Source organism: Polypterus senegalus, chromosome 1 (genome assembly GCF_016835505.1).
Source record: "Polypterus senegalus isolate Bchr_013 chromosome 1, ASM1683550v1, whole genome shotgun sequence".
In the NCBI taxonomy this organism is placed as follows: domain Eukaryota; kingdom Metazoa; phylum Chordata; class Cladistia; order Polypteriformes; family Polypteridae; genus Polypterus; species Polypterus senegalus.
The window spans coordinates 136,510,224-136,531,608 of record NC_053154.1 but is presented as its reverse complement, the minus strand read 5'-3'; the positions used below and the strand labels follow the sequence as shown (position 1 = coordinate 136,531,608).

General features: G+C 38.4%; 1 protein-coding gene and 1 long non-coding RNA gene across 7 annotated transcripts in view; one reads left to right on the top strand and one right to left on the bottom strand.

The window, feature by feature from the left end:
• LOC120532652 (inactive N-acetylated-alpha-linked acidic dipeptidase-like protein 2) overlaps positions 1–21,385 on the top strand; it is a 2,009,486-nt gene that overhangs the window by 1,930,497 nt on the left and 57,604 nt on the right. For all 6 annotated transcript variants that reach the window (XM_039758865.1, XM_039758875.1, XM_039758892.1 and 3 more), the window contains one exon: positions 19,887–20,085. In XM_039758865.1, coding sequence (XP_039614799.1) covers positions 19,887–20,085 — 199 coding nt within the window. The remainder of the gene's footprint in view (positions 1–19,886; positions 20,086–21,385) is intronic.
• LOC120532667 lies at positions 8,496–19,996 on the bottom strand. The gene is made up of 3 exons (XR_005634338.1): positions 16,322–19,996; positions 15,350–15,506; positions 8,496–10,993 (listed from the first exon to the last, which is right to left on the bottom strand). It is a non-coding gene; the product is annotated as an uncharacterized LOC120532667 (long non-coding RNA).

Below are 21,385 nucleotides of genomic sequence, written 5' to 3'. Positions count from 1 at the left end.
CTCAGTTACAGAATTAAAATTACTAAAGTGCTGAATGCAATGTGAGACAGGGTCTGCTAAGCTAGTATTTGGTTTTTACTGTGATGCTGAGATCTGGGATCTTATATTTTTAATTTTCTCATTGAAGAAGTTCATAAAGTCTGTACTGCTAATATATGTTGGTATTTTGTACTGCAGATCTAATCCCACTGTATTTATGATTCAGAAATATTAGAATTCATTTTAGTTCTTAAAACTACAGCACTTACTGTAAAATGTATTTAACTAGTATACTTTTGAGAAAATTCACTACATTGAATTACTTGATTTGTCCTGGTTATGTGAAGTGCCATTTCAATACAGTTATGTTTTTGTTTGCATTGTGCCATTGCTGAACATGTTCCTAAATGAACAACCGTTAAACAGATTACCAGTCTCGAATTGTTGATGATACTTCCATTCTAGAGAAATTTAGTAATATGATAGCTTTTGACTGACGTTTTCGTTCATCTTGTGCATTCACAAGGGATTTTTGTGTAAAAAAGCATGAATGTCTGATTCTTAATGTTATATCCATTCAAGAGTTTGATGCTACTTTGCTTATTGATGTTGAGATTAATTTCAGTTTCCCCATGAATTCAGCAGAGCCTGAGTGGATTTACAAATGGATATACCAATTGAAAAATGAATATTTTCCTTTTTTAGTACCAAGTCAAGAAAGATGACACCTTTTTTTGGCTAACTAAAAACATTACAATATGCAAGCTTTCGAGGCAACTCAGGCCCCTTCTTCAGGCAAAATAATTCTCATTACATCCATAAAATGTATTATTATTATTATTATTATACTACTATTCTATATATTAATATTATACTATTATAATGGCTAACACAGTACAACACCCTTATTGGTACCATAAATACATTAATAAGTATGACAAAAAAGAGGAGACCATTTACTCATTTATTCAAGTTAATTGGGTTAACTAATGTCTTATTTGGATATTTTGTAAAAACAAAGTTCCTACTCAAATTACATGACAAAGCAGTTTGTTCGAGATTGCCACCACCATTTGTGTGAAAAAAAGGTTCACTGCTAAAATCAAGATGTTAGGCCTGTGCTCAAAGAAGAAGACGCATAACTCTTCCTGTTACACTGTCATATTTCTTCACAGCTCCTCAACTATTTACATCCGCTCTATACCTTAAAGTACTTGTAAGTGTTTACTGCCAGATGCGTAGTTTGTGTAAAAGACCTTACCAAAAGTATGTTATATTAATGTGTACAATTCATAACTAACCATTTTTACAGCACTGCTTTCTCATACCTTTACATTAAAGTAATTGATCTTGATTAGGTTTTCAATAGTATTGCAAGACCAGTCATCAGTCTTCATTTTATATATTATAGATCCTTTCACAATTCACAATCCAGGAATATGATCTTCCAGTCATCCTTTCTTTTGGGTATTTTGGTTTGATCTTCTTAAATTGTATTTCGTTATGAAGGATCACTGCAATCTGAAGCATGTGCTAAACATGCCCCTCTGTAAAAACCATTGAGGTTTTATCTTCTATTTATGCCATAAATATTTACAGTAAAAACTTTCCAAATATTTATGGATGCCTATGATGGAATGTAAATTGCTCAGGTAACTCAGAAGCTACCACTGTTTCAAGACACCTGCTTTCAGTATTGTACAGCATGTACATCTTGTTTCCTTGCTGTACGTTTTCTGCCATTTTGTTGTACTCCCTATTTTATCTTACTTTTCACTTGTATAAACTTGTAACCCAAAAGATCACCTGCTTCACTTCATACTGCTAATCATCTTGTACTTTGTTTTACAATTCATAGTGCGAGAAAGTGTCATACCTACTCTATATATATAAAATCCTAAGTTTTAAAGTACAATGATTTTATGTGATGTTTTTTGTCATGCTTTAAATCAGGCTTATTTTAAAACCTACATATATATGTTTGGTATCATTCTTTTCAGAATGTATCAAACTTTAATGTGATTTTGTTAGATTATCCATTTTTGAATTATAAACTAAAAAATATCAAGAACTCATGTCACGCGAGATAAGACTTTGTGCCAAGAGATTTAACCACGTCCGGGGCTGGAAATAAAAGACAAAGAGTAGGTCAGCTGCAGTACAGGCTTTTAAATGTTTGAAGTGCTACGCAAGATGCAGATCACACGGCATGGCAGCTGCAGCAAGCCAGAAGCTGATTAAGCAAAGAGGAGGTAAAAAAAAAACTGTATTTGTTTCCCATTGTATCACTGTTTAAGAGGGGGTTTCGAAGGAGCGACCGAGTCTCCTTGGGGTGCGTTCAGCCCCCCTCTTCACAACGCGAGGGGCAGAGATGCGAAGTGGCTGCTGCGTAGCTCAGGCCATTGACGAGTGAAGCGAGCAGGGGGTGAACCCCCAAGTAATAATATAAACAATTTCCACAAGAATAGGCAAGCAACACAGCTGTCAATGTCAACTCACAAAACTGTTTCAAAATACCATCAAGTAGTGGTCAACACAGTAATGTACTATCATCTACCACACTGCTCGTGAACATTTTCCAAGTGTCTCTGGTTCACTGTGTAAAAAAGTCCTTTGCAACATTTGTACAAAATATGATTCTTCCCATATATTCTTGCTGAAGAAGTAACAGTCAGAATCCAGTTAGAATTCATTCCCTCTATATTTTAAAATGCTGTCATGTCACTAATAATCTTTTAAAAATGAAAATATAGCAAGTGTAGCTCTTGTCTAATTTCTGGTAATGGCATATACAAACTTTACTGCTCTTTGACCCAAATCAACCCTTTTAACCTGTTGTTTGAACCCAAATCCCTGGAGCCGGGAAGGAGCAATGAATGTCCATACCTCCCAGGTAAAATGTATTTTTTTAAAGATTTTTTTTTTTCTCCGGCTTAAGCTTTGGCGCAGAAATCCAAATCTGCAGTCTTCGTATACAGTATATCCGTGTTATACATTATTTAAAGAATTGCCAGTGCTGTACTAAGCAGAAAAAATTGACTTTGTAAAGTAATTGAAATATTTCGTACAAGAAAAATAAATGCCTTCTTTTAAACATATCATAGTTCATTTAATGAGTGCAAGAGTACAAAACAAACCCCCATGCAGCATTGACATATTTCAGATGCTTCAGATGTAATTTAATCCTGAGGATGTTTTTTAGCTTCTTTGTTTTTTTTATCATTTTTTTTTTTACATTTCAACCAGAGTACATTTAAAACTCATCAATCAAGCTGCCTTCCTGCATTACACTAGCAGTAAAAATGAAGACTGACATTTAACCCATTTCCTCAATAAGAGCTCAATCCAGTTCATTTCAGTATCGCTTAGTCACCGGCTTTTTGAGATGGTGTCCTCTTTCACATTTGTCATGAGGAGGACTTCAGATTTGATTTGCAACTCTACTTGACACTTCTGGATAGTGAACTGTCTAGCAAACCTAATCTTTTTTAAAAGATGAAAAATTCTTGCTCTTATGACAAACCTTGTTGGAGTGGTCTGTGCTGCTAGTGTTCCCAGTGACCTAAGGCTTACTTCTGCCCTCCGTGGTTTGTCCTTCTGCCATTTCTGTCTAGTTTCTCTGTTAACACTTGTTTTGTAGGGAGCACTGGTTTCCTTACTCTGTAAAGAGGAACACTACAGATTGAAATAAGAATGCTCGTAAGGTGGTTGGTAACACTGCAGTGCAACAGGCAACATTCAGCTCATTACAACTGTCCATACCACTAAGCTATCAATGTAAGTGCAAAAACGTATTGTGTTGGAATGGACAAATGATCACTTTGAGGAGTAAATTGGACAGAACATGATATCAAATTTGTAACCTAATATTTAACCAAATTTTATATGGTGTCTTTCATGATGAGCTTTTATACAAGAGATTTAAGAACAAGGTGATTTCAGCTGCTTATCCAGCCATCCATTATCCAACCCGCTATATTCTAACTACAGGGTCACGGGGGTCTGCAGGAGCCAATCCCAGGGCGCAAGGCAGGAAACAAACCCTGGGCAGGGCACACACTGGGGACAATTTAGGATCTCCAATGCAGCTAATCTGCAAGTCTTTGGGCTGTGGGAGGAAAATCACTTAGACATGGGGAGAACATGCAAGCTCCATGCAGGGAGGACCCGGGAAGCAAACCCAGGTCTCCTAACTGCGAGGCAGCAGCACTACTCACTGCTCCACCATGCTGCCCTTCAGCTGCTTTTTTTTTTTTTTTAATTATTTCTACATTTGTATTTATCTGTCATTTTGTAAAAGTTTACCTTATACTTATAATATACTATTTATCCTGGCTATGTATCTGTCAGGACCATTTTGAACAGTTTGAAATATGTTAAAATATTTTCTGTAAGATGACCAAGAGGAAAATGTCAGCAATCAATGCTTCCTCTAAAATTTTGTTGTCATTAGGGAGCATATTCAGTCCAAAGAATTTTTAATAAGACTGGTATGCAGCTTCTTCAATTTGACATTGAGTCCATATTGGAAATGGTGATGTAAAATGCTACTGTCTTTTTACATGTTTCAAAGTTGCAAAATATTGTTTTACTTATTCCACAGTTGTCTCAGATGTTCTGCTGGATGTTTTTTTAGTCTCTGTAGTTTAGTTCATAACCCAAGATTTAGGACTCTAGGCCTTCTGCAGCTGGCTTGATGCTATCCTGTCCAGCTCCAGTGTCCTTGAGTGTTTCTAGAGGTCTCTGAGAATTGCACTAAGGCATCTGTTACTTTTAGTACCTTTGTGGCTGCCTTCTCCCATAGTCACTCAACTTTGATTCTTCAGTTTTGATATGTGTCTGCTTTTCCACTTTTATTTATTTATTTATTTAGATATAGTTGTCTCTGGGGATTGCCATGTATATCCACCACATCTTTCCAATATATGGTGTTTCAGGTGTTTCTTTTTCTGAAGTCCCAGAGAATCTCGATGTCATCTTTTTGCAGCACCTACACCACTCTGTGTTCTCACCACTTGTCAGGAACAGTGAATTTCTATTTTGTGCACAGATTCTAGTGTAGCATCTTTGCCACTTTAAGGTGTTTCTCCCTGTAATTGTTCTGTGAAGTCTTTTTGCTGGTGCAGATTAGATGGTCCACAGCCTCTTCCTTCTTCTTGAATACTGGGAGTTGCTGTTCTGTCTGATGAAGTTGATTCTTGTCTTTATGGCAGTGGTGCACAGTGCTTGGTCCTGTCCAGCCAGTATCAGGTCTTTCGTGGCCATCGTTCTTAAGTCAACATAACATTCTTCATCTTTTTCTTCTTCTCCCTCTTCTAATTGCATTTGTGGCTTTTTATTGTGCAATTTTAGTCAGATCTAAAACTAACCACTATATGGAAGGAATATGACAGCAATCAACCAAAAAGTTAACAAAAGCAACATATAGCATTTGTGATGGACATACAACCTCAGATCCTTCCATCATCCAACCCGCTATATCCTAACTACAGGGTCACGAGGGTCTGCTGCAGCCAATCCCAGGGCACAAGGCAGGAAACAAACCCCGGGTGCACACACACACACACCAAGGTCAATTTAGAATCGTCAGTGCACCTAACCTGCATGTCTTTGGACTGTGGGAGGAAACCGGAACACCCAGAGGAAACCCATGCAGACACGGGGAGAACATGCAAACTCCACGCAGGGAGGACCTGGGAAGCGAACCCAGGTCTCCTAACTGCAAGGCAGCAACACTATCCACTGTGCTACCATGCCGCCCACAACCTCAGACATAATTATTTAATGAAGTGATGTTTTGACCTTAACAATAATGTGAGATTCAGAGTCGGTCACAGACAGGAACAAAACTAGCTATAAGGATCAAAAATGACACTGGAAATAAATTGTTTTGTTTTAGTGATGAGCAGTTCCTTCTTTAGAGCTAGAAAAAAAGGTAAATATCACTGACCACAAAATCAAAACTGTAAGAAATTATTTGTAATGTGTAATCCCTAATATAATTCTTCAAGAGGGTTAGTAAATTCAATGCTGTACTGATGGAAAAGATATAAAAACAGAATATAAAAGCAATTCCCTTTGAAAGAGTAGCTCTTACTGTACTTACTGTGCAGTCCCAGAACAAAACTGTACCAGATAACACAATACCTTTGTTATGCATATTCATCTAATGCAATCTTAATTACTTCCTTTGCAGGCTAGGTCTGCTCTCACAAACTCTAAATTCACTTCCCCAAGTCCCTGGGACTTTCTCTCAACATTCTGACATACTAGAAGTAGAACTTGGAAGCACTTCAAAGTCAGACATTGCCTCAGTAATTTAGTAAGACAGCCTCACCAGAGCACCTTTCCACACTCCATGGCCCCCATTACATCCTGTAGTGGCAAAAATTAATTTATTGGTATAGAAATATACAGTACATTAAAGAATAGGCAAAAGCCATTTAATCAAATACTAGCTGTGTAAACCGTCCTGGATTCTGGCACTTCAATCAATCAATCGCATCACTTATAGATTAGCTGCTAAGCAAAGTTCTCTTTCCTCAGCGGTTTCGATTTGCTGACTTGCTTGCCTCTATTGTCTATCAGCAGCTCGCACTTCCAGGCCAGACAGGCAGACACACACACTTCTACACGTAGACGTTTATATATAAGAAAATGTTTCTCATTGTTAAGAAGTCACAGTTAGGGCTCGTTTACACTTCACGCTCAGAACGCGTACGTACATGCATCATGGCTGCCACACATTCCCAGCGTTCGTTTGACACGTCCTCTGAGCAGGTCCTCAGAAATTAACGCGACGCATGCGCGAGTTGCAGTACCAGCAAAAATTCGGGCGTTTGAGTTTGATAAAAGTTGGAATGTGACGTCCGAGTATATGTTTACTATCTACATGTGACAGAAAGCCTCTATGTAAATCCTATGGGATCGATGTGCGTGCTTACAGATGCATTCATGGTGCTTTTATATTTATATTTTTATAAGTCTCACATACCATCTTTTGTGCTGTCTTTTTTTTTTTTTGCAACTTCACAACAGCAACAGAATGTACAGCACTGTATTTGAGCCACAGAGAAAAAAAATTAAGGACATTGTGAAAACGTGTTTTAATCTCGAAATGTCCACTTTAACCTCGTAGTTTACTTTATCACTAAAGCAGTCCATCGTAAACATCTTCCCAGTTTTTAATCGCTATGAGCTTCTTGGACTTCCTCCTGACCTGACAGTTGTGGCAAGCAGCAATAGATCACCACACGGAACACATTAAATGTATGATATTCCAGCTCTCTGCAAATTTACAATCTTTAGATTTATACTTGATATCACTTTCATGATGAAATACTTTAAAGTATGTATGTTACATTTTACAGATATATTGTTAATTTTGTTTAAATAATGCTGTTAATAATTACACACATGGGGTGACACAGTGGCAGAGCAGTAGCACTGCTGTCTCTCAGGGAGTCACGTCGTTGGTATTCCCTGCTTGGAGTTTACATGTTTTCCTGCTGGGTTTTCACACTGTGCTCCAGTTTCCTTCCAAAGATATACAGATTTAAGGATCTGGTGGTGCTAAAATGATGCTAGTGTATGTGAGTGCTTGTATTCACCTTGCAATGAGCTGATGCCCTAGTCTAGGGATTGTTTCTGCCTCATGCCCAATGCTTGCTGGAATGGACACATCCCAGGATTGTTGGATTTGGTCATTAAACATCCTTTTCAGAGATATTGCGGTAAGGTGTCATTGGAATGTAATGGCTGTTCGGAATTTAATGGCTGTTCCACGCAATTCACAACACAGAGAAGCCGAACCTGTTCTCACCGTGATAATATCTTGCACTGCCACCCGCTGGATTCCTCCAGATTTACGTATAGTATGCGCGGAAGTATAAACTGTAAAATGTTTGCGTAGCAGGAGCGTCTGCTGATGCATGCGTTGCGTCGTATGAAGTATATAAGGGAAATAGAGAGAGTGAGAGAAAAAGTATGCCTGGGGTCGGCACCTGTTCATATGTTGGCAGAGGCATTCTTACATTTAGGTAACTTTCTCTCAGCTCTGATAGCACACTTGAATGTTTTGCATGAAGATGAAATTCTGTAAACCAGTTCCATTCTCTTTACTACTCCTGCCCTGGTTAGTTCATTTCATCTTTGATGTTGGTAGATGAGTCTGCTATAGTTTACAATCCCACGCAGTAAACATATCTCTCTATTAAAAAAAAAAAACCTGGAGAGAAACACTAGGGATATGAGATGTGATCTTCACGTTAAGATCTCAAGACACTTAAAAGACCCGCGAGACGAAAGAGAATGGCCACGGAGAGTCTTGCGGGGACCTTTAACTTGAGACATTGTGCCAAGAGATTAACCCAGGACCGTATGGCAATGATGTAGAACATGAGATTCTTGCAAGACGTGCCCTACTTACAATCAATATCAAATAAGACCACGAGCAGCAAAACACTCAGTCGTGTTGTAACAAGAATGTAAGTTTAATGTCACTGTGCCCTGTACAAGAAATTATTTTATAAATCCATTCACATGTACAGGCCAGGCCAAAAGGGCTGTCAGCATTTAGAAGTGCTTAGCCAAGCAAGGAACAAGATGGACGGAGACAGCTTGAGGAATGTGTAGTCAGCCTAAAGACAAGTGTATGCAATTTTGTCCTCTGTTGGAAGTGAGCACGGGATCTTCTTTCTTTGTTTGGAAATGGACTGTTTGCTGACGTAAGGGCCTGCACGTGGAGAAGACAGTATAAAAAGACTTGGACAGCAGCCAAATACTTTGAAACCGAATGACGAATGGGTGATATTGTCATTTGTCCCGAAAATCCTTTCGGTGCAGCGACAGAAAATGGCAGACTGTATACATCAAGCTCCCACCTTGGTATTGTCATGCTATAGCTTCCTTCTTCTGTAATGCTACATAAATCATTAGCAAAGAAAGCTAAGTTATTTTCTCTTATGTGATATTTACCGCCGTATCACTATGGGAGGGATATCGCCTTTTAATATAATATCTCTATATTTTTCGGTTACTTAAAACGTTTTAGAAAGATAATTTATAAAGATATTCTTATGTTTAAGAAGCTGTGTGTGAAATGTAAGTCTGCTATTGCAATTACATTTTTTTTGTTATCTTTTCAAGACAGTTAAAGTTATTGCTTAACTAACTTGCCTGTGTCATCATATTAAAATTATAACATATAACAAATTATAACAAAACTACTTTGTGTGTTTATGTACTCATTATGTAATTAGTAAAGTTCGTATTTGCATTTTATTCCTGAGAACCTGTCACGGGGCTCTGCACCTGCACACTCTGAGGAGCTGTTTCTGCCTTGCACCCTTTGAAGGTGGGAGAGGCTCCATCTTCCCTGTGACTCTGCCCTGGATAATCAGGTTTAGTAATTGGATGGATGGATGCTGGTCAGTTTTGCATGTTATTTCATGTACCAGTCCTTTGGTTTCTGTTCATCCTTTGGCAGTGAGTCTTCTCTGACACACACACACTGATACACAGAGCACATTTCTGCTCTTTTAATTCATTCTTATCTCCGTGACAGCACTTTCTGCGATCCTCATCAGAATAAGGTAGGAAAACCACTGCTGATTTGAGATTCAGTTGATATGTTTGATGCAAAACTCCATTTTTTTTAGCTTTTAGAATTAGAATTAGAAGCCTATATTGTCATTATGTGCCTGATACCATGTACAATGAAATTGCAGAACCGCTGCTCCTTCATGCAACAAAAGAAATAAATCAGTAACTATAAAGTACTACATATAAAACTGCTAAATAAAAAGAAAATTCTAATTAATAGGCATCAATGCGGTATTGATAAGCAAGAAATGAGATATTACCAACAAGAAATATTACTGATCATACAGGTATTGCACAATGAATCACTAAAGATATAGTGTGAATATATGAATATTACACAAAGAATACTAATAGTGTAAAATATTGCACACAAAACAAATAGAGCGATATTACACTAGACTGTGATTATTACACAGAGGATTACTTCACATCCAAATTAAAGGTGACCCAGATTCAGGAGGTGGGGGGAGAGGAGGACAGAGAAGAGATAGAGGGACAGAGATCCAGAGAGAGATGGTCAGTGCACGTTGAGATTTAGTGTAGTTATGGTTCCAGGAAAGAAACGCTCCCTGAGTCTGTTTCCCTTTGGTTTGATTGACCTGTAGCACCTACCAGAGGGCAACAGGTTAAACAGGTGAAAACTAGGATGTTAGGGGTCCTTCAAAATATTTTTTGCCCTGCCAAGGCAGCAAGAAGTATGAAATTCTTGCAGGGAGGGCAGAGAGCAGCTGACAGTCTTCTAAGCTGCATTGATGACATGCTTTTGCCCCCTCCTGTCTGCTGCAGTGCAGCTTCTATACCACACTGCAATATAGAATGTCAGCACGCTCTCTATGGAGCAGTAAAAGTTCACCAGCAGTTTTTGATCCAAATTATTCTTCCTAAGCAGCCTCAGGAATTGAAGTTGCTGATGTGCTCTTTTAATGACCGCTTTAGTGTTTTCAGTCCAAGACAGGTCAGCAGAGATAAAGGTACCCAAAAATTTGAAGGCTGACACTGTCTATAAACAATCCCCATTGATATGGAGGGGGTCCAGGTGTACACTGTTTTTCCTGCGGTCAAAGATGATTTCCTTTGTTTTCATGATGTTCATTGTCGGGTTATTTGCTGAGCTCCAAGCTGACAACTTCAGTATCTCCTCTCTGTAGGCAGATTCATTCCCTTCTGAAATGAGTCTAACCACTGTAGTGTCATCAACAGATTTAATAATGGTGTTATTAGGGTGGGCTGGACTGCAGTCATGGGTCAGGGGTGCAACTGGAGCTCTTCCCAGCAAGCAGGTGGTGCAAGGTTGGAAAAATCCCTGGACAGAGCTCCAGTTATCACAACAACAACAACATTCATTTCTTTAGCACATTTCCATGCAGAATGTGGCTCAAACAAAGTGCCTTGCAAGATGTCAAATAAATAGCTAAAAGAAAAGAAAAACAAGTTAAACTAAGCAAGAATAATATTGAGTAAGTAATAAATAAGTTGGTTATGAGTGTACATTTCATAAATATATAATACTAGCAAAATACCCGCGCTTCGCAGCGGAGAAGTAGTGTGTTAAAGAAGCAATGAAAAAGAAAAGGAAACATTTTGAAAATAACGTAACATGATTGTCAATGTAATTGTTTTGTCACTGTTGTGAGTGATGAGTGTTGTTGTCATATATATATATATATATATATACACACACACACATAAACATATATATATATACATATCTATACATATACACATATATACATACATATATATATCTACATATATACACATACATACACACATACATACATACACACACATATATACACACAAATACATATATATATCTACATATATACACACACAGCTATTTCAGTATCAGCAATATACTGCTTGTTAAAACGGATGACTCCGCTCTTACGCAAGTCTGCGTGGATATTATGTGTTAAATTCTAAATAGAAGGAATTTTTATTTAGTCGACAGAAATATCTTTGGTAGGAATGGTAAAAACAGACAGGAATATTATTCGTGAATAAATCAACTCAAACCTTAAACAACTTATAATATTTTGCTCTCCATAAAAATATATCCTGTCTAAATTATACAAGTTAGAAATAAAGTAAACGTTAAAAGAACAAACATTCAAATTTCTTTACTCTTATGTAATTTTATATTTTATAAAAAATAAACTTAGATTTTAAATATCCCAAAAGATTTTGCTCTCCATAAAAATATATCCTGTCAAAATTATACAAATTCAAATATGAACATGCTGCATAACAAAACCTGGAAATATAAATAAAATGTGTTCCTTTCAGCAATAACAAATCAAATCATTCAGTTGTCTTTGCTCATATGTCATTTTAGAGCTGGACGCCTGGCATCTTTTTTTGGCCACAGGTTCGTTTCTGTTTGCTGTGAGGTTCTGTGTTGTGGAGATTCTCAGGATGGATTGCAGGTGCTCATCAGTGAGGCAACTCCTGTGTGCTGTTTTGTTAGTCTTTATCACTGAGAAGAGCTTCTCACACAGATATGTGCTACCAAACATGCACAAGGTTCGAGCCGCATGTAGACGGACTTTTTGTTCTTCAAAGTCACCAAAGCGCCGTGCAAACTCAGTGCGCTCAGTTTATCAGCAAAGTGCGTATTTGGGAACACCGTAGTGATGACTTGGTTTAACATTACTTGGCAACAGGGAAAGTGGGGCAAAGTGCACTGGTGCATTTGTGTCTCCCATAAAAGCAGCTTCACTTGAAATCACTTTGTGATTGTGCACGGGTTAAAACGTCCGCTGAAGTGTCAGATTCTTATTTAATTATGCTGCTTTCTGTATCTTCTGCATTGCATTCAGGTTACCCTGATGTTTTGTCTCATAGTGCCGTCTTAGATTAAATTCTGTAATTACAGCCACATTAGCTCCACAAATGAGACACATGGGTTCAGTAAACATATACTCAGCCTCCCATCGGTTTTTAAAGGCTCTATTTTCAGAATTAACTTTTTTCTTCAGCATCGTGTGAGCTAGCTTCGCAATAACTTGCAGCATCATAAGGTAGACTTGATTAACGCGGTAAGTGTTCAGCAAGGCAGCTGAAGCGCTGCATTATGGGATCTGTAGTTTATTGTGTTACCAGCGCTTCATATACCCGGGCCATTAATAACAATAATACAGTATATAAAATGATCTCGCGGGCGGATATAATTACACGCCGGGCGGATGTGGCCCGTGGCCCTTGAGTTTGACAAATATGGACTAAATAGAACTTGAAAAGATATATTTTTTCAAATGTGATCGCAAATTCAGATAGAGTTGACGCAAGACTACAGCCTGCATGCCTCAATAAGTCATCCTCCCTCGCTCTTACTTTTTACCGCTCATCTAATGAATACACTGAGTATGGCTTTACCAAAACAATCATTGATGGCTAATAAAGTATCCATTATTCGAGTATGTAGATCGGGATATATATATATATATATATATATATATATATATATATACCCGCGTATCGCAGCGAGAAGTAGTGTGTTAAAAAGCTAGAAAAGAAAAGGGAACATTTTAAAAATAACGTAACATGACTGTCAATATACAGTATTTGTTTTGTAAGTGTTACTGAGTGTTGCTGTCATCAAGGATTTGATTATCATTATTTCTTTCAATCAGGTTCGTATTTGTAGGATGTGTTGTGTTCAAGTTACATTCCGTGTTTGTCAATCGCTGTAAAGATGACAGGTTTCATTCATCGATTCGCTTCTTACTGCATCAATAAACAGCTCGTTTCTTCTTTATCTGAGACCTGACACACTGCATGCACAGGTTTTTTTTTACACTGTCTTCCTTTAGCGGGACATTGACTTTTTCCAACGTGTGCTTTGTTTCCGCAGTAGCTGGATTTATGAATATGCTTTTATGTATCAGACGCTTCATATTTTTTGCTGCCTTTTCAATTGTGTAATTCAGTTTTTGTTCAGCGCTCTTTGGAACTGTTGCTTTTATCTGTGCACTGCATCAGTTCACGTGAGCCACTCGGTGTACATGCATCGAAGGTTCCCAGCTGTGCTGGTGCCATCTCGTGCTATGTCCATGGCTGTATTTAATGTTACCTTAGTCCTGGCACTTAAAACTTTCTCTCGCAGTTTCGCTGAGTTTGTGTCAAACACCACCCTGACCATCTCATCTTCCTCTCCATAAGCACAGTCCTTCACCCGTGAATATTTATCTGTGGCAGTTTGCTATTGGATTGCCGCTGACGGACGGCCTTATATGGGCAGGCACTAAATTACAAACGCCAGCGCAGCCTGTCTATGAACTTAATTTAAAGTGTAGGTTTACATCGTGCTTTGTTTCAAGTAGCAGAACTCATGAATATGGTTGTATATGTCACTCGCTCGCTTCTTATTGTTTCGCTGCCTTCTCAATTATATAATGCATGTTTTCTTCAGCGCTTTTTTGAGGTCTTCCTGGTTTTCTATGTACTGCGTGATTACGTGGACGGCGTGATGATGTCACATGAAACTCCGCCCCCATGGCGTTGAAGCTCATCTCCATTACAGTAAATGGGGAAAAACTGCTTCCAGTTATGACCATTACGCGTAGAATTTCGATATAAAACCTGCCCAACTTTTGTAAGGAAGCTGTAAGGAATGAACCTGCCAAATTTCAGCCTTCCACCCACACGGGAAGTTGGAGAATTAGTGATGAGTGAGTGAGTGAGTGAGTGAGTGAGTGAGTGAGGGCTTTGCCTTTTATTAGTATAGATAATTAGTGGAAATGTACAGTGGAACCTCGGTTCACGACCATAATTTGTTCCAAAACTCGTTCGTAAACTGATTTGTTTGTGAACCGAAGTAATTTCCCCCATAGGATTGTATATAAATACAATTAATCCATTCCAGACCGTATGAACTGTATGTAAATATATATTTTTTTAGTTTTTAAGCACAAATATAGTTAATTATACCATAGAATGCACAGCGTAATAGTAAACTAAATGTAAAAACATTGAATAATACTGAGAAAACCTTGAACAACAGAGAAAACTAACACTGCAATAGCGCTATAGTGCTAGGAACCACTTGCTAAAAACACTTTTTTTTACGAGTTTTAAGCACAGAGAAAAAAATGAACATCTGAAAAATCCGTAATTTAATAAACTACCAAGAAAAGTAACATTGCTACAATGCACGCTATGAACCAATCGCTGTAAACAGAATTGAAAACAAAAACAAGCTTTTTCTACCTTATGCGTCCAGCCCTCCCTCTCTCGTTTGCTCGCTCTCTCTTTCGTGTTTGCGTGTGTCTCTTTCGCGAGCCTGTCTCGTGTGCCTGTGTGTGTGTGTGCCTCTGTCTCGCGCGCCTCTGTGTGTGTGTGTGTGTGTGTCTCTCTGGCGCGCCTCTGTGTGTGTGCGTGTGTGTCGTGCGCGCCTATGTGTGTGTCACACTCTCTCTTGCTCGCTCGCTGCACAGGAAATGCACAGGGAGAGACTGAACATGTACAAACGAAAGGGAAACTGGCTTGTTCATATACCGAGTGTGTGGTCATGAACCGAGACAAAAGTTTGGCAAACTTTTTGGTCGTAAACTGATTTGTACGTGTACCGAGACGTTCGTGAACCGAGGTTCCACTGTAGAGTGTAATATATAATATTGTATTCTAAGTCTCTAAAGATGAGTGTGGTGATAAGGTCAGAAGTCCGGGAGGACAGAAGAAAACTACAAAAAACTGTTTAGGCTGAAGAAAAAAAATAAATCTGCAGGAGGCCGAATGAGCGCCTAGCCCCCACTGGGCATTGTACCTGACAGTGATGTTCTAAAGTCTTTCCTCATTGTTTCCAGGCTTTGTCCCAGATGATTTGCCGTAGCCAGTCCCATGGACTGTTTAGGTATCCGCTCTCAATGGAGCATCACAGGTGGCTGCACAGTGCCTCGATCAGGTGGTGGAGGTACAAAATGCTACCACAGAGTGATTAGTAAAGAAAGCAGAGAAAAGCAGAGAGTAGAAATGATTGCAAATTCCTTACAAACATGATAACTTTATGCATGTATATTCTATTAGGAGTACAACTAAAATGTAGCTATGAAAAAAACAAATGAAAAAAGTGGGTTTTTAGGTGTTTTTTTTTAAAACACACACACATATATACACACACAAATTGGGGCAAATTTAGTCTACACGGACACAGCAAGAACATGCACTCAGGGAGCAACCAGGATGTTAAACCAGGTCTCCTTACTGTGAGGCAACAGCACTACCAGTGTGCCACTGTGCAACTCACCAGAAAACATATAGTAGGCTTTTAAATAGCTATAATACATTATATTTTCTTATTTGTGTGGCAAGACTAAATTATTATATATACAGTAAGTGAATTTTTAATTAATTTAGGCATAGCAGTTTTGATTAAGTCATTCTAGTTTTTTACACTCTGATTTAACTGATTTTAGTTACTACATTGTTCAATCACCAGTCAAATTTGCATTTCTGTTTCATTACATTATCGTACAAAAAACATTTGTGAAGAATTCTTGAATTAAAGAATGTTACTACAGAAAATAAAAATGAAACTCAGCAAAAAGAGAGAACTAAAGAACAAAAGGAATATATTAAAATTGAAGTCTCTGTCAGTGTTTTGTGGCTTGTACTCTTCTTCACATGTGTGTCACCTGCCAACTACTTGCTTTGCCTCCAGTTTTTAATACTCTCTTTCTGTCTGGTCTGGCTACAGTAAATATTATACTAGAAAGAAATATGAATGGGTGTCTCATACCAGTGTGAAATATTTGATGAACTGTCTTGAAGCAGACGGGTTTCCTCAGGTATGCTCAGCATTGATCTCATTGATCTGTGGCCTTACCTAGGTGACAGCAAATGAAGTAACTGAACCTCCCTGTAGACAATATTTTGTTATAATGGTGAGACCAGCCGTCACAGCCCAGTCAAGTGTTCCTGCAACCCTGTGGCAAAAAAGCAGATCCAAAAAATGAATGAAGCAAAATGGCCAAAGTGGCCTGATTTTCGTTTAATTGTTGGGTCCTTGCAGTCAAAGTGTCTTAATCTAAAGTCATTGTGCGAAATTGAGCAAATCACTTCATTTATTAGATCTGCAATTGGGAAAAGGAAAATGTGGGAATATTTTTAACAATATTTCCTTTATTACTTTACTTAATAAGTAAAATGTAAATCTTTTTTTATCATCAGGCTTCCATAATATAGCGGTACCATACCTTATTGTTGTTGAGCTGGGGTTCATGCTTGTTTCCTCTAATACTCCATAATCAAATCATCAGGTACACATCTTCAGCCTGTGCACAGAATGCCCTTTGGGGTTCAGAGAGTCTTATTAGGTGGGTTCGCACCAATTGTGATAGCCAGGTCCATCCATCCGTCTGTCTGTCTGCCTGCATGAAACAACTTGGCCACTCATGGAACAATTTGAAATGTGGCACACCTGTTCTTCATGGGAATTTGCTGAAACACTTCCTGCTACAATACTTTCTCGTAAACCCTTTAATGGACAATGAGTGATTTATAACACCATGCCATGTGTTTAAAGTTTGTTTTCAGGGACTCCACAAAATTTCGATTTTCAAGCTTTCCAGGTTTCCGATGGGTTAATGATGAAGTCCCAGTCCTCCTGAGGCCGCTTGTAATTTGCACCCTGTCTTTAAATTGCATCTATTTAATTTTTGTATGCACATTGTGATGAGCTGTTTACCTGACAATGCTTGCTTGCTGTCTTTCATTCATTACTGCCAAAATAGGCTCCATCTCTTCATGACCCAGGATTTTAGAGCATGTTAACAAATGTATTGACAAACAAAATGGGGTTCTGTTGTGTCAGTAATGTAACTCAATCCCATGGAAATATCACAGTAAATGGAATATTTTCTGTCAGTTTCCTGGATATTGCACTATACACCATATCATATGGCAACTGATGCATTGCTGAAAAACTGAAAAACAAATGCAGGCTTACTAAGATTTTCCTGAAACACAGTGACCAAATGCTTCCATTTAACTAAAGTCATTAAAAATCTCCACTGCCACGTGTGCCATCGATTCCTGTCTTGTACCTAAAACTACAAGAAAGGCCTGTACATTCTCCCTTCCAATATCCTGAGTAAGAGAATTATAAATAGATGGGACAGATAAGGAGAGATATTTTCACTTAAATAGATGACATGCTGGCATGGAGCTTAGACCATCTAGAAATGGAGTGTGCAGCTCGACATGTGTAATGAGATGTGCCTTCACCCAGCACAGAACTGCATGGTGATGGAAACAGTGATCAGTAACATAAAAAAATAGGTGCCTGTCCAAAACTTTTATGCTTTTCATTTGTTCAAGGATGCTGTTTTTCACAGCTTACAAGAGTGTCTCATACCATATTACTATGTTGACTCTAACAGGATACAATGTGTTTAAAAAAATAAAGGATATAAAGGAATGCTTATTCTGCTCTGGTTAAACTCCATCAACTAAGAGGTCAGGAAAGGTTAATTAGGAAAAGTGTCAGCATAAATAACAGTTTGTTTTTCTTCCCCTTTATTTACAAACAGGTCCATTTGAGATATGAAAACAAGTGCCATAGGGTGGCTGGCACTTGGCATGCATTTATGAAATTTCTTCTGCACTTGAATAAAGTACTATGTCGTTTTAATCCACTTCATGCAAGGTGCTTTCCGCCAGCAATGCAGACAGATCTTCAAGAACATCTCATTACTGGATAATTCTGCTGTTCCAGTCAGTGGACATGTTTACATGTCTTGTAAGAGTCTTTGCTTGTGATTATGAGTATGAGGCAAACCTCACATTCTTTTGTAAGATTAAAACACAAGTCCAAAGTTGTTCAGTCACACATTGTTGGCAGTGAGCACAGAGAGGGGTGTCAAGCAATGCTGGTTCCATTTTGGAGTTGAGGAGTGCAGTAATGCAGTTCTATTGATTTATCAAGTGTTCGCAAAGCTTGACAGATGAGGAGGAGTAACCAGCTGAGGTAATACTGGTATAGTCTCAGTTATGATCTCCTATTTTTTGGTACATCAAGCCGATAAGAGCATTTTAAACTCTCTTGTCTTTGTCTTTTCAAAAAATCACTCAAGCAGTTGTTCTTTTACACAGTATCTTTCACAATGGGCGATATCACAAAAAGCACTTGTTAGGATGTCACTGAAACTCTTCCCCCACTACCGGAGTTGGTTTCTGTGCAGCATTAATCAGTTTGTTTGATGGAAGAGACGAGATAAATAAAAGAGGAAGTTTGACAGGGGCAGGTTGCTTGATCTTTGTGCAAAAGCCTTTTGTCAGGTTCCCTGTATTTTATTGATTTTTGAAAATCTTCCCTTTGCACATTTTGGGAATTGATTTTTGTCTGAAGCCTACCTTGACACTTTTACCTGTTTTTGTTAAGATGTCCATGTATGACCTGCTCTTTGGGCTCATGTCTGTCCTGTTAGATTTTGTTGTTGTTGCCTTCTGCCTATCTTTTCATGTTGCCTTTTAGACTGCAGGCTTTAAATAAATAAGCATCGTATACCAGTCTTCCATGGCCTGTGTCTTGTCTGCTCATCCAGGTTTGTACCCCAACTTAGGCTTAATTAAGATGCTAGTTGTGCTTTCCAGGCTGACAGGCTGCGTTGCAGTATAGTGCAAAGGGGCTTTGCTGGAAATGCTGCTACCTCTGTGGACATGTCTGCTTGGAATGTGTCTGACAGAAGTCACAACACATGCACTGCTACAGAACCACAATTAGCAGGACAGGATTAGCAGGATCAGGTTAATGTCCTTAAACAAATCTATAAAAATAAATGGTCTGTGACTATGGCGCTCTATGTTCAATTGGTCTCTCTTGTAGGGACTTAGGGTTAGGGTCAAACTATAAAGAACTATCTGAAGTGTAACATGTGAATCTGTGAACTTTACTTGTTTTGATTGTTGGATATGTTTAAAGTAACACTTAGTTACTCACATACTCATATTGTTAATACAAATGGATCTTTGTTATCACTCATGAAATTGGTGTCAATTAATCTATTAGTACCTTTAGATTACAACCATTGGCTAATTCCAGACTGATGAGCGCTGAACTCATCCATCAAATAATGATAGCAAGTACGTTTTTGGGCATTTGGTCAAATGCATTTTGGGTGGTATATCAAAAACAACAAATAAATGCAGCTATAATTCTAATGGGCATTTATATAATATTAATTTATTTCATTTCTAAAAGTAACTAGTATGATGTATTTTTAGTGCACAAAGCATTCCCAGTTTTACAACGCTTGCAGCAAATTCTCAACTGTTAACAGATTTATATTTGATTTATTTTACAGATGACAAATTGATTGCAGACCAGCTGATGGCATATTCTGGCTCTCTGAGGGAAAGTGCCCAACTTTTTCAGTCAGAAGAGATGCGTCCTGCTAATGATCCAAAGGAAAGAGACCCAGTACATGTGAGAATGTTGAATGACGTGCTGCAAAACCTTGAGAAAAATTTTGTTATTCCTCAGGCCCCTCCAGGATTTTACAGGTAACTTTCTAGAATTCTACTTACCTCAGTAGTAGGAGATAAATCATGAGATGTTCTTTTCATATATTGTTATGTAGTGTGTCCTGTTGAGAGGCACTGAACAGAACACAGAGGAAAAGCTTCTGTTATGTGATAAACTGAGAAAGATATCCTACATCCTGTAGATTTAGAGGACATCTGGATTACATCTGAACATCTGAGTTGTTCTAAAATCTCATCTTGTAGATGAAATATTAGAACAATTTACCTTTACCTATCAAAACAATCCTAATGAACTGAATAAACTGCCCTCATTTGTAAAACTAAAAATAAATACATTGAATTCATCCATCCATCCATCCTCTTCCACTTATCCGAGATCGGGTCGCAGGGACAGCAGCTTGAGCAGAGATGCCCAGACTTCCCTCTCCCCGGCCACTTCTTCTAGCTCTTCCAGGGGAATGGGGCCTCCTCCTGGTTAGACATGCCTGGAACACCTCACCAGGGAGGTGTCCAGAAGGCATCCTGATCAGGCGCCCGAGCCACCTCATTTGACTCCTCTAGATGTGGAGGAGCAATGGCTTTACTCTAAGTTCCTCCCAGATGACTGAGCTTCTTGCCTTATCTTTAAGGGAAAGCCCAGATATCCTGCAGAGGAAACTCATTTCAGCTGCTTGTATTCGCGATCTCGTTCTTTCAGTCACTACCCCTAGCTCATGACCATAGGTGACATGGGCAATTGGGACGTGGAATACATTGAATTACTGTATATTGTTTATAACATAAATAGTGCATATATTCCAGTTTAGCATTATTGACTGTGATCTCTGCATGGGATACCAGTCTATCAGAGGGCACAGTCACTCATATGGATCCTATTTAGGTTCATCAATTTACCTAACACATGGGTCTTTGGGATATAGGGAGACAGAAGATATGGTGTGAACACGTAAACCTCACAGATAAAGGATCACATTTTATATATGCCATGGCAGCACTTATGTTTATAGTTGGCACTTTTAAATCTGATGATTACATAAACTTTATGCTCTGCCTTTAAAATTGAACTTGTGTCTTTTTAACTGGAACAATTTTGGTGCTATACTGACATGGGAATCGGCTTTTAAAAGGGCAACTGCTTGTCTCAGAGTTAACATATGAGAATCTGCAGTGACGGAAAACTGCACAGCAGCTCCCTTCACAATGGAATAGAATTATACAATATCACCTGCTCTTGTTATGTTCTACAACTTAAAAGTAACTGCAATGTGATTCCCTATGTATGTACATTTCATGGAAGGAACTTTAAAACTTTCATACA